The sequence below is a fragment of the Branchiostoma lanceolatum genome, chromosome 19, assembly GCF_035083965.1.
Source record: "Branchiostoma lanceolatum isolate klBraLanc5 chromosome 19, klBraLanc5.hap2, whole genome shotgun sequence".
Lineage (NCBI taxonomy): Eukaryota > Metazoa > Chordata > Leptocardii > Amphioxiformes > Branchiostomatidae > Branchiostoma > Branchiostoma lanceolatum.
Genome location: NC_089740.1, coordinates 1,812,077 through 1,828,008, shown reverse-complemented (window position 1 = coordinate 1,828,008; position 15,932 = coordinate 1,812,077). Strand labels below are relative to the sequence as shown.

The following is a 15,932-nucleotide window of genomic DNA, read 5'->3' as shown; positions in this document are numbered from 1 at the left end:
TCAAATTTTCCACCTGATGATTGTTTTATATGACGTCAGTGTTCTAAAATTTAATCATCAGGTGAAAAATTTGAAACACTGACGTCATATAATTCAATTATCAGGCGAGAAGGCGTCAGCACGGCATAACTTGCAAACTGTGGAAAATCCCAGAACTATGACGGACTTATGTGAAACAACTTGAAGTAAGAATTTGACTTTGGAATATATTAAGCATAGCATAGAAGGATTTTCAATTTTTTGTGTAGCTTTCCTTTAAAGAACCCACACGAAAAGAGTAGGGTTCTTCTGAGTGGGGGTGGGGGTGGATCAAACTTTACAACCAGGTCTCCGGGTTGACATCAATACGATAGTTACTGTATCGTTCTAAGCAGAGAGGAAAGAATGTCGTGAAAACGTTGACGCCTTTCAACCCAACATCTGCTTGGAGAGCTGACATACGTGACAGAAAGTTTCACACGTGTTTGCAGCTGGTGCTAAAAGGTCGAGTTGGCACGAACGCCAAGCGCGCAATTTTCTGGACAAATGCCATTTACGAAGGTACACCGTCCGGTCGACTAAAGGATGTTTTTGGGGAAAGGTTAGTCTCAAAAACAGCTCTATGCACGATTTGTAAAGTGTTCGCACGATTTTCAGCACGGCTGTGACAAAACTGACCATCAACGAGTGTCTACAGCAACAGTTCTGGGAACAAGGCAGAAAGATGTTGTACGAGACGCCCAAGCCTGTCCTGCGGCATGAAAGACGGAAATGTCGTAAATCTATTGTTTGGCGTATGTGACTTGGGCCATAATGATGTTTTTGGCGAAAAGAATACCTTGACTTGCGGTTATCTAGGCATCTGTATCTGACATATAATAAGCCGTTATGGAGAATAAATTACGCTTGCTTGTTGAATTTTTTTTTAACAGCCGCTTGTGCCAAATTGACAGTCTCTCACGAGTCACAACAAAAATGTGCTTTGAATTGCAAGTGCGCCTCACGGTTCGACTTGAATGTAAAACTAAAGTAAAGTAACACACTTGGCCTCGACGCGCATTGTAGTTACTTCGCCCCAGCCTACATGAGACATATGTTCACGTACTGAAGAGATAGGGCAACTAGAACAACACGACAAAGCGAGTCTAACCTGCTGAATGTACCAATGGTCCGTAGAGAAGAATTTAGAAGATCTATCTCAAACTCAGGTACAACTCTATAGAACAGTCTGACACCAAACATGAGAATGGCGCCCTCAGTTGTAACATTCAAAAATATGTTGCCACGAGTAACTGTGGACTGACTATGAATACCGAATATGGAAATGATGATATATCGTCGACTTATTTTAATATGCTGAATATGATTATGGACTACTGATTATAACGTTATCTTTGTAAAACGACTTTTAGCTTGAAAGTTCATCTGTGTTGGTAGAAATCATTCTTAAACGAGTTTAAACTGTAATTTCCAACACAAAAAATTGGACTTACCCAAATTTTCGACCGTACGACGTCGGTCTTTGTCAAGGAGTGATCCATCCACCGCTGGGGTGACGTCACGTTATGCAGATAGCAAAGTAAACACACCAACAGAGGCATTGTAGTACTACCTTATGTGAAAGGTCTGTCCGAAGGACTTAGGAGAATTTTCAATGCACATGGGATAAGGACATGCCTTAAACCAACAAGAACTTTGCGCAGCCTCCTAGTCTCCCCCAAGGATAAGATACCTAAGGGAGGCAAGTGCGGAGTGGTTTACCATATACCTTGCCAAGGTCAAAAAATCAAAGGGCCTTGTAAGGAAACCTACGTTGGGGAAACTGAAAGATCACTAAAGACCCGGTTCAACGAGCACAAACGCCCAAGCACCATCTCCTCAGAAGTCTCACAGCACTAAACGTTGGGTAACATAAATTCGTGGGGTACTTAAATTCGGGATTTTTCGAAAACGGGGTATCTAGGGATATGTGCTAGATGCAACATCAGTAATACCGCTAGAAATGCTAACTTGACAGACTAACGCATTCAGAACACTGGCTGAAAAGCTTCGATAACCATGCATTAGAAGTTGGCGACGTCAAAAACTCTCCGTCCCTTATTGACAGAGTCTGGGGGCTTCGTGGGAGAGTCACACTGCACGGTTGTTCGCTGGTTTATAAGACAAATGTCACATCTCCTGCCTGCTAAACACAATTATTTACAAGACAACTTATTACAATCTCTTTGCTAACCTGCAACTGGATTCTAAGTGTGATCAATCATCAAAACTCCTCTTTGTTGCTACAACCTACGGCACGTGTATTTTCCCGCCGCCATATTGTTACCCAGAATCATGTCGTCAAGCAGACGACAAAAGGTTTGTGAGGAACACTTTTTTGTCTAAATGTTGCGTGTGATAGTGGACTGAAGACGATATTTTCCTCAAAGTTTGCTCCTAACACAACAAGGAACACATGGACATAGTAGTATAACCATTGCTACGGCATCCAGCTAACTTGCCATGAATAATGTACACGTTGCCATGACGGTGGGGATCGACTTTGAGTGACGTTCTACCGACTCAACAAACGGGATGTTAGCAAAGGCCTGATGTGTGCGGTGCGGCCGTTTTTTCGTGTATTTTTTTTTACTTGGACACGTCTATATCCATAGCACTCTCCTCAAGCCAAGGATGGAACGAATAGCTGCTGTATAAAATGTGATTAGCGGTAAGATATTCAAGACGAATCTTCTCTCCCGAATTAATGTGCACCCCTGTCCGACAGCACCGTCATTGTGCGTGCGGCGGACGGTAGTTTCAAGTTGAAATATTATGGTGTCAGCACGACTAGAGACAAAATCTACCATATATATGATTAGTGCAAAGATAGTACATGATACTGACAGAATAATAGAAAAAAAGGATGGTTTATTGTTCTGCTAGATTGATTTCAGTCAACCATTATCGGAAAAATCCCGAATTTATGTTACCCAACGTTACACATAGAATCCCCTGGACATTCAGTTTCACTGGACAAAGTTTAAATTCTGGACACTGAGTCGGACTTCCCTCAACAGAGACGGTGGGCGCTACAGACTTTCCAATACTTACGATCCACTACTCACGGAGTCACGTGTGCTATCTGCATAACGTGACGTCACCCCAGCGGTGGATGGATCATTCCTTGACAAAGACCGATGTCGTACGGTCGAAAATTTGGGTAAGTCCAATTTTTTTGTGTTGGAAATTACAGTTTAAACTCGTTTAAGAATAAAACGACTTTTGTTCTATTTTCCGATGGTATGTTAAAAGGACCCCTGACCTCCTCCCTTGAACTCTTGAAAAACGGCCTCGGCCGAAATGAGTGTATATTGTGTACTTTCAAGGTTAAATTAAGGTTGAAAAAAAAATTTAGGGGTCATCACGAAAAACCATCATCATCATCATCATCATCATCATCATCATCATCACCATTATCATTCATTCATCAGTTCATCAGTTTAACAGATCTCTGAAAGAAAAACATGCTGTACGGAATAGACATATGTTTCCCTTGGTTTTGTGATGCATCGATGGGTGAATATTAAAGTAATACGGTTAGAAAAACACCCAAAATTTGTATTTGTATTTAACCCTTATACGACCGATACATTTTTTGCGACGAATCTGGCCGTATGGGGTCCAAACGGACCCAATTCTGTTTTTCCCCCTAAATATATTTCTGGTGAATCTTTTTGTAATTATGGTACATATACTGTTTTCATAATCTATGGAGAATATTTTGACTAGTTCTGGTGTCAATAATTAATGCTCATTATCATAATTCATGCATAAAATGAGGAGAACCCGCATTCAACTTTAAAGATCTACAATACTCCCCTTATTTCAACTCTTTCAGTTCCCTGTCATTTCATTTAACAATGATATCGATGCCAAAAGCATTCTGATAGCATACGAATGTTATCGAATAAGAATTATTAGAATTTGTGTGAGAAATCTTTTCCTTCTAATTATGCATCATAGTATGCCACCTAGACACACATACTTATGCCCTTGTCAATTTTCATCACAAAGATCTTTTCTAGTGGCTATTTTGTCATATTACACATATTTCACTTATACACCATCCTCTGAACATTTGGTGGTCATACGATAAGTAGTTTAGGAGTTACAGGGGTCGGAAGAGTAGGGCCTCCCCCCCCCTCACCCCCTCCCAGGATAACCAAAAAAAGCCCGGTCTGAATAGGGTTAAATTGTATATGAAGCAACAACGACAGTCACAAAATGCCCCCAATTTGCTCCACTATAAACCAGTCTTACGACTTTGTAGCTCAAGTTAGAGAAGTTCGGCGCTTGAAAAACGTCTCCTGACCTAATCCTACATGTGTCTTCTGTTTGTAATTTATAGCTTATTAGAACGACTCGTACTGTAAATGAAGAAATGTTCGCGGTGGTTTTATGTTCGCGGTTTTCGCGGTGACCATTTCACCGCGAACTTAAAACCACCGCGAACTTTTTTGTCCAATACTGTAGCTCTATGGTCCTCTATGTCACTACAGCACTGACGCGAACCTAAAACCACCGCGGACACTCCATTTTCGCCTTAGCGCGAAATAAAAACCACGCGAACTTAGATGTATTTACAGTATCTTATCTTTGCTTGATTCTTGGAAACCGCGTTTGCAGATTCACCAGTAACCTACCCGCTAACTGTTAAGCCTAGATCTGTGATGAAGAATATCACCAAAAGCGGGCGGAAAGTAAACCTCCGGAAAGTGTAAGGACCGTCACAACATCGTTATCTGGTACACTCATTTCCGTCATATTGTGGGTATATGCTAGAGCTAAAGGTTGATATAAATTAACCATTGCCGAAACAAGGCAAAAGCTGTAAATCATGCATGAGTTAAGTTGTTATACAAACAAACCTGCTGTAACTGACTCCAAAAATGACAGAATGACCGCAAACAGGACGACCTGTCCCGCCGACTTCATGTTTTCGTCAGTCTGCAGAGTTTTCTGCCATGACCTGGTTTGCTCAGGAAGTTAACTGTGACCTCCAGGGCTTTCCCCTCGCCCTGAGACTGGCGTTAGGCTGGCAGGACGCCTGTTTTCCCAATTTCATGCTTCAAGGGTACTGATGAGTGGTTCCCACAGGCACCGCGCGGGACAGGGCCATACCAGAAGCCAAAGAGATCAGGGACGATCCAATAGTGTATAGTTCCACTAGCCATGGGTAGGGTAGCCAGCAAGGCCCTCTTTTCACTGGATGGAAACCGCTGAACGACTGTTAGTTCCTTCGTTCATGCATACCCTTGTTGTGCCTAGTGGGACACAGGATAGCAAGTTTCCTTACTGTTTCAGTAGCAGGGTATATTTTTACTGAGAGGGGTTGCTAGCCCTTCCCCCGAGAGCCCTCATTTAACGCCCCTTTAAAGTGACTGTGGAGCGACTAGAATTGGATCATTTTGCATGACCTATGACTCTATAAAAATGAACTTCCTGTATTCCACACTCAACAGATTAATGCTTTAAACAGTCAATGTAAGAGTATTGAAAATACCAGTCACTCGTGATACGTTTCAGCTTTGAATTTTTAGACTGTATTTCTTTGGTCAATCCTGAAATCTAAAGCAAAAATCTGATGTTTTCTTTGGTGCATGTCTTCTTAAAGGTTAAGACGTTTCAATGATCAATTTTTATTCAATCTAATTAAACATGTCGATTTGTGACCATGCTCATCTCATTGTGAAATCGCAATAAATTATTTTACAAACCTAAAGATTAACTTCAAAATTCTAGAATTCTAAAACGGAAACAAGTGAGGCTACGTAGATGTTGTACATAACGCGTAACGTCTAATTTCCACTGAGACGTCCACAGTTATCAAAGCGAACGTTAATTTATATTACTGTGTGTGTTTTTGGTGTCTTTCAAATCACAATTAGTTTATATCCTCACGGAATGTATTCAAAGTCAGATATTAGATCAAAAATCCCATCACTGGGCAACGACCTCGACACAAAAAGGCTTGGCCCGACCTCGTCAAGGTCATGATTAGCGCTGCATGAGTGCACCGCCCCCTCCCTCCGAGAACACACATGTACATTGGCAGTGTTACCTTTTGTAACATCTGTTGGTAATCTCTATAACCCACGACGACAGGAGTCTGTTGACTCTTCGTGTATGAGTCAAAGAAACCCCCAGAAGCTGCTGGGTCAACTCATGTCTTTCCGCACGTCATGTTTTCATCAGTGTGACTGAGGTTGGGAAGTCTAATGTCGAGAGTGCCGGCATCTCACCGAACTGCGCCAAATTGCGCAAGAAAATTGCGCCAACTTTGCGAGACAATTATTCATTGCTGTCACACTGTGACGCATTTGCGTATGAAGCCCAGGTGAGCCAAACAAAATGGACGAGCCCGAAATGGCACATTCTCGGTTTCAATTCCTGACTTTATATCTGTCTACCTAGGCCAATATACATGTATATAGAGTGCTTTACAAAAGAAAATCCGTGTCATGACCATGTGAAACGTACTATTCCATTCTATCCTGTATTGAGTAATGCTGTTAGCTTAGTACACTTAGTATAGATAGCATGTAGTTATTTGCCATACATTTTACATAATACAAATTTTGGGATGAGATACCAAAATATCAAGATAACTATATTGAAAACTTCGCAATGTCAGACGACTAATTGCGGTTTGCGCTACTTTGCAAATGCCCGGCGCAATTTGACCCAGTCCAGTGAGATACCCGCTTAACTCCTTTAATCTGTCATAGTTATCATGTCTTGGAGGGCTGGATTTTCAAATTAACTGATTCTCATCGGGGGAAAAATCTTGAGTCAGTTTAGAGTCAATCCGCGGTCTAAACAGGCAAAGTTTAATATCCTGACTTAGGCTGCCATTCTTTATGACGATCTCAAAACATGATGTTGTTGGAAAATTGCAAATTGTTTTCGGATTGTTGGATTTGAATCGCGTTACGTAGATGAAAATATATCATGGTTTTTCATTTTCAATTCCACGAAGGCATGAATCGCCAACTAACATGAACCTAAAATTTCTAACCTCAACTCCCTAGTGGTACCTCCACTGCAACAAAAAGTGCTCTAGAAGCCTTATAAAAGTTTTTAAGACAGCCACTTCGTGGATTGCTGATACTGCATTAGTAGATCTTTATAAAGTTATCGTTGTTTTGTAATGGCAGCCTCGATTGGGATTATTAGAGTTGACAGTACATCTGCTTAAATGGAGCGTGACAAGCAACAGTGAACGAACTCGGAAACACACTACACGGACATCAGGAGGCTCCCTGGCGACTGAGATCACGTCACAACTTCATGACGGTTCAAGGACCCGCCGCAGTACCACCAAACACCTTCAAGATGGAGAGGTTCAAGGAGAGGACCCCCCCCCCAGGTCCGATCTGTTTAATAGACTCTCCGAGTGGCCAAGGAGACAGCCCGTCACTGACTACAAAATTGGCGGTACAAGATACGATGATGATTAAAGTTTACGTAGGATTTTTAGATATGACGTTACATATTTTTACAAATTTCGCTTCTTTTTTTAAGTTGCGTGACACTTATAAAGATAATGTTGCGAATCACTATAACTGTTTGTGGAAGGTGTCTTAAGATTTGTCGTCATGATGTAGCCATTTTCTCACCAATTGCCAGGAATTGTACTTCATTCAATACGCACTGCAATGATACTACAGCTCAAATATAATCTTAGCGGGTGCCTAAATATATAAGCGCTTTTCTTTGGAAGACAAAACACTGATTGAGGAAAGTGAGTTTGTGTGAAGGGAGTGTCTCTGAAAATTGTCTGCAGACTCTGTACCAAGTATTAGCACGCATCACTAACGAAATAGTCTGACTTGCGTCGAAAGAATTTTTTGGGAAAAGCTTCACAATAGCTACATATTGAGATCACCTTCCATTTTTAAAACATTATCTTTGACCTGTGTTGGTAAAAGTCATTCTGAATCAAAGTTGAACTGTAAATTAGACCCACATTTTCGACTGATCAGTTCCAGTCTTTTGTGTTGGCAATTCACAGTTCAACTTTGATTCACAAGTTACATTCTGGTGCACATTTCTACCCAAAATGTAATTGGTAACGAAAAACTAGAGAGGTAGAAGTCATTAAGGTCCAAACGTACGCTAAAGGTTACCAAAACATGCTGAAAACACGTCTAGTCTTCCCAATGGTGGTAGCCTATTCAAGGTCTAATCACCCTTGAGTTCAGTCAGCAAGATTTGTACCAGTTTGGCAGTTAGTCAGGAATCCGCGGGGACCGTTTGACCTCGGTTGTGTAACAGAGTTGTTTTTCTCAGGATACTGTGACTGACACGACCGAGGTTACTCCAGTTCATGTTCTGATAGATTTAATCGAAGCCAGGGACTCATCATTATCGGATAGAAGTGAGGAAAGTCGTGTACAATGCCATTTCAATGGGCACAACATTGGGGCATGTTAAAGGATCGAGACGGGGCGCCTTCGATCTGAGTCAAACATTCTAATCATCAAGCCACAACATTTACTTGCTGCCGCCTTCTCCTGTGTTTACTTGTTGGTCTGTTCGGGTACTGTTGTCCAGAATTCTGCAATATGCATTTCAATGCTAGGCAAATCGGGAACACTAATAAAAAGGTCTCGTTGAATAAATTCATCAGTCACGTTTCATGACAGTTACGAGAACATTCTTCAAGCAGTGACTTAGAAAAGGGTAGCGAAATTTGGAGGTGCGTATTTTCGCTAAGTCAATGTTTGAAAAATGTTTGAAAAATGTTCTCGTAACTAACAAAAAGGTGTTTTATACATAATATACTGAAGACATTTTTTAAGATGATCCTACTAACGAATGGCCTAGTGGGTAGAGAATGTTCGCCTTGCACATGGTAGGTCGTGAGTTCGAAGCCCGGCCGGGTCATACCAAAGACTTTAAAATGGTACATACTGCTTTCTCTGCTTAGCACACAGCATTTGGGAAAGAGTATGGTAGTTAAACACACACATCACTACCAGCGGACCAGCCCCCTGCTGTAGCGACTTGCCAATGTGTGTGGCCCAAGGGCTATAGAAATGGAGATGGGCGCCACCCCTATGCGTCTTTTTAAGACGCCCGGGTCACTATTTTAACTACTAACGAAAATCCCTCAGCATAAAGACACAAAATTTACAAATTTACAAAATCTTGTTTTAGTATTTGTATTCGTGTAACGTTGGGTAACATAAATTCGCGGGGTACTTAAATTCGCGATTTTTCGAAAACGGGGTATTTAGGGATATGTGCTAGATGCAACATAAGTAATACCGCTAGAAATGCAAACCTGGCAGACTAACGTATTCAGAACACTGTCTGAAAAGATAATCATGCATTAGAAGGCGACGAGGTCAAAAAGTCTCCGTCCCTTATTGGAACAGTCTGAGGGCTTCGTGGGAGAATTACACAACATGGTTGTCGGCTGGTTTATAAGACAAATGTCACATCCGCTTCCTGCTAAACACAATTATTTACAAGACAACTTATTACAATCTCTTTTGCTAACCTGCAACTGGATTCTAAGTGTGATCAATCATCAAAACTCCTCTCTGTTGCTACAACCTACGGCACGTGTATTTTCCCGCCGCCATATTGTTAACCAGAATCCTGTTGTCAAGCAGACGACAGAGGTTTGTGAGGAACACTTTTTTTGTCTAAATGTTGCTTGTGATAGTGGACTGAGGAAGATATTTTCCTCAAAGTTTGCTCCTAACACAACAAGGAACACATGGACATAGTAGTATTACCATTTCTACGGCATCCAGCTAACGCCCCGATGAATAATGTACAAACTTCCATGACGGTGGGGGTGAACTTTGAGTGACGTTCTACCGACTCAACACACGGGTTGTTCCCGAAGGCCTGATGTTTGCTGTACGGCCGTTTTTTCGTGTATTTTTTTTACTTGGACACATCTATATCCATAGCACTCCCCTCAAGCCAACGATGGAACGAATAGCTGCTGTATAAAATTTGATTAGCGGTAAGATATTCAAGACGAATCTTCTCTCCCGAATTAATGTGCACCCCTGTCCGACAGCACCGTCATTGTGCGTGCGGCGGACGGTAGTTTCAAGTTGAAATATTATGGTGTCAGCACGACTAGAGACAAAATCTACCATATATATGATTAGTGCAAAGATAGTGCATGATACTGACAGAATAATAGAAAAAAAGGATGGTTTATTGTTCTGCTAGATTGATTTAAGTCAACCATTATCGGAAAAATCCCGAATTTATGTTACCCAACGTTACATAACAGGATGAAGAATGAGTAATGTCGAAAATCAATTATTTATCTATCACTCATTTCTTCTACAAATGTTCATAAGCAGGGGGAACAAAACTGCATTTACCTGAATTGCATAAAATTTGTTACATTGTTGGTAGAATTGCGCAGTGAGTAAATGGAATTTGGGCGGATGCTTCATGTTCGACATCACGAAGTTGTGTGCGGTTATTCAGTGCCAAGGACAGGTGTGATTGTTTATGGTCATTGTTAGTGTTCAATATAAGTTATTGCATGTATCTAAATAGCGTTCAGCACCGAGGACTACACACATACTTGTGTGTGGACAACTGACCTAGTTAAATTTTCTGTCATATACTGCATGGTTAGCCTCTATTGGGAAACTCACAATCAATCTAAAACCCTTAATAGTTATAATCATAATTATAGGTGAAAAGCATCATGACACAAAAGCGTCGCCTAGTACTTCTTGCCAAAGCTACACTTATCAACCCTCAACACCATGCAAGCTTGAGCGTCCATCTCATGAATCAAAAGTGTCGCCTAGCAATCCTTATTAGTACTACAATTATCTACCATTTTTTGAGACTTTGTTCTCATGGATTTAAAGCGTTACTAGCGATGTTGCAACAATAACAACAATTTTGCGTGAGCTGACGTGCTGTTGTCACACATCCAACGCTTTGAAATATACAAATTTTACCATTTCGGTAGACGTAATAAATGGCAGTAATGCACACATATTGACTTTATTGACGAAAATACAGCGGTGTGCCCTGAGGCTAGTCTTCCTGGTCTTCTTATCAACATACAATACACCATCAAAATAACAATACATCCAGTAACGATGACAACATAACAAACATCCATGTAATATGTATATTTCTTACAGGTAGCAGCATGTCATTCAATTTACTGTCTAGTTGTCGTGTTTACTGACAATAATTGAGATTAGTTCAAGGTTCTACTTAAAAGTCCGTACAATTTGCTTAAAATTAGAGGCCCATCCTTAATTGAATAAAATTCTTTACAATACAATTTCTAATACAATAACACTTCACTTCTGTTCTATACCTTATAATAGAGCTCACAGAGTCTAGCTTTAAATGTTCGTGTAGAAAGGGTGGTCTGTACTGGGAGCTGATTCTATATTGAGACAGTTCTGTACAAAAATGTCTTGTTCAAGGCATTTGTCCTAGGTTTGTCTAGGGTTAATTAAGGTGGCTTTGAAGCAAACCGTGTTCTGTGCTTATGCTGCTTGTTGACAGAAAACAGTCTGCTCCAAAGACATACAGGTTCATTTAGTTAAAACAATTCTTCTAAAAGTACTCATTGTGTTCAATGATAGTCTAGTTTCCACAGTGGTTTCAACTGTGTTCAGCGCCAAAGATAGGTATGGTTGTGTATGTGTGTCTGACAGATGCCAGGGGTTGTATCTGTGGCAGGTGTGGCATTCAGCACCAAGGACCGGTATGGTTGAATGTCTGACAGATTTGGTGTCAAGCACCAGGGACAGGTTTGGTTGTATGTCTGACATGTGTGGTGTTGAGCACAAAGGACAGATGAGGTTGTGTGTCTAACAGATTTGGTGTTGGGCACCAAGGACAGGTGTAGTTGTATGTCAGACAGGTGTGGTGTTGAGCACCAAGGGCAGGTATGTCTGACAGATGAGGTATTCAGCACCAAGGGCAGATGAAGTCGTATGTCTTGACAGGTGTGGTATTCAGCATCAGTGACATGTGTGGTTGTGTGTCTGACAGGTGCTGTGTTGAGCACCAAGGACAGGTGTGGTTGTGTGTCTGACAGATGTGGTGTTGGGCACCAAGGACAGGTGTGGTTGTGTGTCTGACAGATGTGGTGTTGGGCACCAAGGACAGGTGCGATTTTATGTCTGATAGATGCAGTTTTCAGCACCGAGGACAGTTGTGATGTTGAGCACCAAGAAGAGGTGTGGTTGAATGTCTTGACAGGTGTGGTGTTCAGCATCAATCGCCGGAGGACCAGCCCGATCGACCGTGGGTCGGATCGCCCGACGGCTGTATTCAATTATGTCATACCTGGACCTGATAAGGGTGTTCCGGACCATGTGATAACTATCCGTAAAACCTTTACAAAGTCAGATCGAATATCATATGACACAATTTAATAAAACTTAACGTGGGGCGGAGGCATTTATTACAGTACTACGATCGCTTTGAATGAATTTACAAAACTTCCTGAATGCATTCCCCCGGTGAATTGTTTAAAGTAGCCTTAGAATGTGTGGTTTTGGTACTGAAAAGGAGAGGCCTTTGTTGCATTGTATGTAAAAGGCATGGTTCGGAGAAAAAAACATGTTCTTTGTAATAACGGTTTATCTTACAGCAAATTGTTTACATCGCCATTGATGCTACGGAAATGCTGGAACTATAGACTGGATGTCAAGCCTGGCTAGATTGATCCCTACGATTGTTGGTTAGGTGATACATGTAGACTGCATTTGGAAGCTGCTGTTTCTGATACTGCCGTCCAAGTTCAACTCTTGCTTATGACTGTTGTCTTTGTTGTCATGGAGAGCTGAAAGAAACAATGTAGAACGGATTAGTAACATCGTGATACATGTTAACAGGCTCGATCATCTCCTTCCATGACAACCATAATCATCATGTAAACATGTATGAACGTCTATCAGTTTTAATCAGATGATTGAAATGTCATGACCTCGACCTCTCATACAATGTACAATCTTATTGATTAAACCATCACACCCTCCATCCCTCTTCCCCAACTCCAAACCAAGCATGGGGTTGGTCTTGTTTTCAAGTACCTTTTCAAAATACTTGGGCATTCCAACCATCTCAATTCAGTATGAGTATGTTGACTTTGTAATGTGTGGGTTTGTTATGATGGAAACTGAAACTTAACAAGCAAAAACGTTAATTTGGAGGGGGTAGACAATGCTTTTTGTAGAGCTGTTTTGTATCCCCCTCCATTCATCGTAATCGAATAAACAAGCAAAACAAAGAAGATGAAATGAATGTTACTAACCATGTTGTCTAGGCGAACTGTTTGAACAGCGTCCATGTAACTTATCCTACTGATATGTCACGCGGTTTGGTTGCTCCAGCCTTCCTTCATCCTCCCATCCTTATAATCTCGTAACTACTGAAACAAGAGCTTTTTAAAAAAGCTGGCGTTTCGGCTACGTTTATGAGTGTGAATTGTCTTTTCCCTTTACTTGAAGTAAAATCTGCCAGAGGAAGTCACTCAAGGGCTGTTCAGTCTATAAGAAAAATTGTCATTTTGGGAAATGAGTACTGTTTTAATAGAGAAAGGCAGATTGGGGAAAGCAATTTTGAAGTTACGTCACTTAACTTAAGTGCTTTTGAAAAAGCTGGTCTTGGCCTACAACTTGTACTTATTTCTAAAATGTATAATAGGCTCATTATAAAAGCTATCAATGTAATTATGTACATGGCACGCAATAAAACATAAAATTTGAAAAAGCACCATTGAATCATCAGCACTATGGTAATTAAGTGAAATAGAAGTTCATAACAGCTAAGGTTCTATCTAAAATGACTACCAAATGTCAAACAAATCAACAGCTACCTCATCCGTATTATTCTGGTTTCCACATTTACAACATTTCTTCCTTATTTTCCTGGGTAATTTTGCTAAAATTCATGAAAATTCCCATAGTTTTGTGCCGAGGGGCGCCACTTTCCACGTCCGTGTTGTCTGAATGAAGTCGATACTGAACAATGGAGCATTTGCTACTGTAACAAAGAATCGCTGTTTTGCAAACAACATCAAGAGCCTCTGTTTACATCGGGGATAGAAGTTTAGTGGCGAGTGTTTTGCAAGAATCATCTTACCGCGCATAGGAGCCGCTGCACGTTATTTTCCATTACAATGAACAGAAAAATTCGAATGCCGGGTTTGGAATCTATGAAGTCCTGTTCATAAGACAAAGGCCTTGTATATATTAAATGAATATTTAAAAATAACAAATATAAAATATTTCTTTATTTATTAATGAAAAAAAATGATATTCATAAATATGATATTGATAGATTAATATAATATCAATATATATTTTTGATATTCAATATCTAAAAAGAAAAAACACGAACCCGGATCTTCTGGGTCCGAAGTGCTTCGCGTTGCCAGATCGGCCAAGCTGCGGTACGTAACTAGTCACTTTGGACGTAATGCTATAACCTCACTATATGGTATCATTTATGCCGATTTTTGGTCGTTTTCTTGACGAAATCATTTTTTTTCTTCTGCAATCTTGTGGAATAGATGTAATATGGTCATTTTTCAGGATATCAAAGTCCGAAACCACAATGCAATGATATTTCCGAACAGTTGTAGCAGTTACATGCGGTCGCCCTCCTGTGTCACATGCAAATCTAGCCTGCCTGCCTTTTCGTGCTCTCTTGCCATATAAGGCAACGGCTATACAAGGATTTGGGAACGTATTGCCATATAAGGTCTTATTGTGTGCGACACAGTGTTGAACCAAGCTTCCCTGGTTCCTGCCTGCAAGGTAAAAGCCAGCACATTGCGTTCCGGCGCGCATGCGCCGAAACGCAAAAAACACGCTGATGAATTACTCTCAACTTTGGTTGTAAAGCAGTTTCATACATGACATGGAACTAACTATTGGTAGTCAGAACGTGTTAGGGATTGATATTCCTATGATATTCGGTAGAAAATGGAAGGTGACATATATCTTATGCTTTCTACGGTTACGTTGTTCAACCCTACACTTGAAAGCATTTCTGATCCAAAAGCTAGACACGGCCGTACCTGGACATGTAAAAAATTCATTTGTCTGCTAGAAGTTTCTCATTATACTTAGCCATGGTCTTATCCACTTACACAAATACATAAACAAAACGGCTGCAACTTTGAATTAAATCAATGCACATTAATGGGTAACTGAACTGTTGGGAAAATCTGTAACTCACCGGTGAGGGATATTTGTGTCGGCTGAGCTGTGAATTTGTAAGTTTACAAGAAATATTTCCATGTCGAAAATATCATCAAGGTACTTATCATTTCTCTTTCAAACCGTACTTAGAAGTTTGCACATATTAGAATCTGTAAAACCTAAACGAACTCATGATGATGTATATGGGAGGCCAGGGGTGCTACAATTTCAAATCAGTTTTCCATCACGCAGTGTGCAAGACATATAGAAGACTTGTCGCTTGTAACCACTGTGTTGGACAGTAGAATTAATGCAGACCACGAAATAACGCGGTGATCAAACATAAAAACGGCAAGTTCTATGTATATAGAAACATATGCTTGGATCAAATAAACCATTGATATATGCGCCGTACAACAAGTTTAAACCTAGAACTTCACTAACCTTCAGACCGCTAGCTGAGACTCTGACGGAAGGTGTGGGCGGCTTCCTGGCCCTTTCCTCGGATCCAAACAGCTGGAGGCCGATGTTCAGTCCACGGAGTCGCAGGTGGCTGCTTTTTGGCCTCTTCTTTGCTTTCTTGAGTACCGAAGCCGCTTGATCTTCCCTTTTTATTCTTGGTAGCCTGGTCTTTGGAATCAAATCCATATAGTGACGAGGACGAGGGATTTTGAACAATGGACCAAACTTCTGATGGTCAAATGGTCATATGGCATCCTAAAAGCGTGATGGATTGGT

General features: G+C 40.8%; 1 protein-coding gene across 7 annotated transcripts in view; it reads right to left on the bottom strand.

Moving 5' to 3' along the window:
- LOC136424982 (uncharacterized) overlaps nt 1-5,095 on the bottom strand; it is a 90,609-nt gene extending 85,514 nt beyond the window's left edge. For 3 of the 7 annotated variants that reach the window (XM_066413651.1, XM_066413650.1, XM_066413649.1), the window contains exon 1: nt 4,890-5,090. In XM_066413651.1, the coding sequence (XP_066269748.1) occupies nt 4,890-4,956 (67 nt within the window). In that variant the 5' untranslated portion in view covers nt 4,957-5,090. Of the gene's footprint in view, nt 1-4,889 lie in introns of all 7 variants that reach the window. The other 4 variants (XM_066413648.1, XM_066413652.1, XM_066413654.1 and 1 more) reach the window with 3 other exon arrangements.
- Between the last annotated feature and the right edge of the window lie 10,837 nt (nt 5,096-15,932).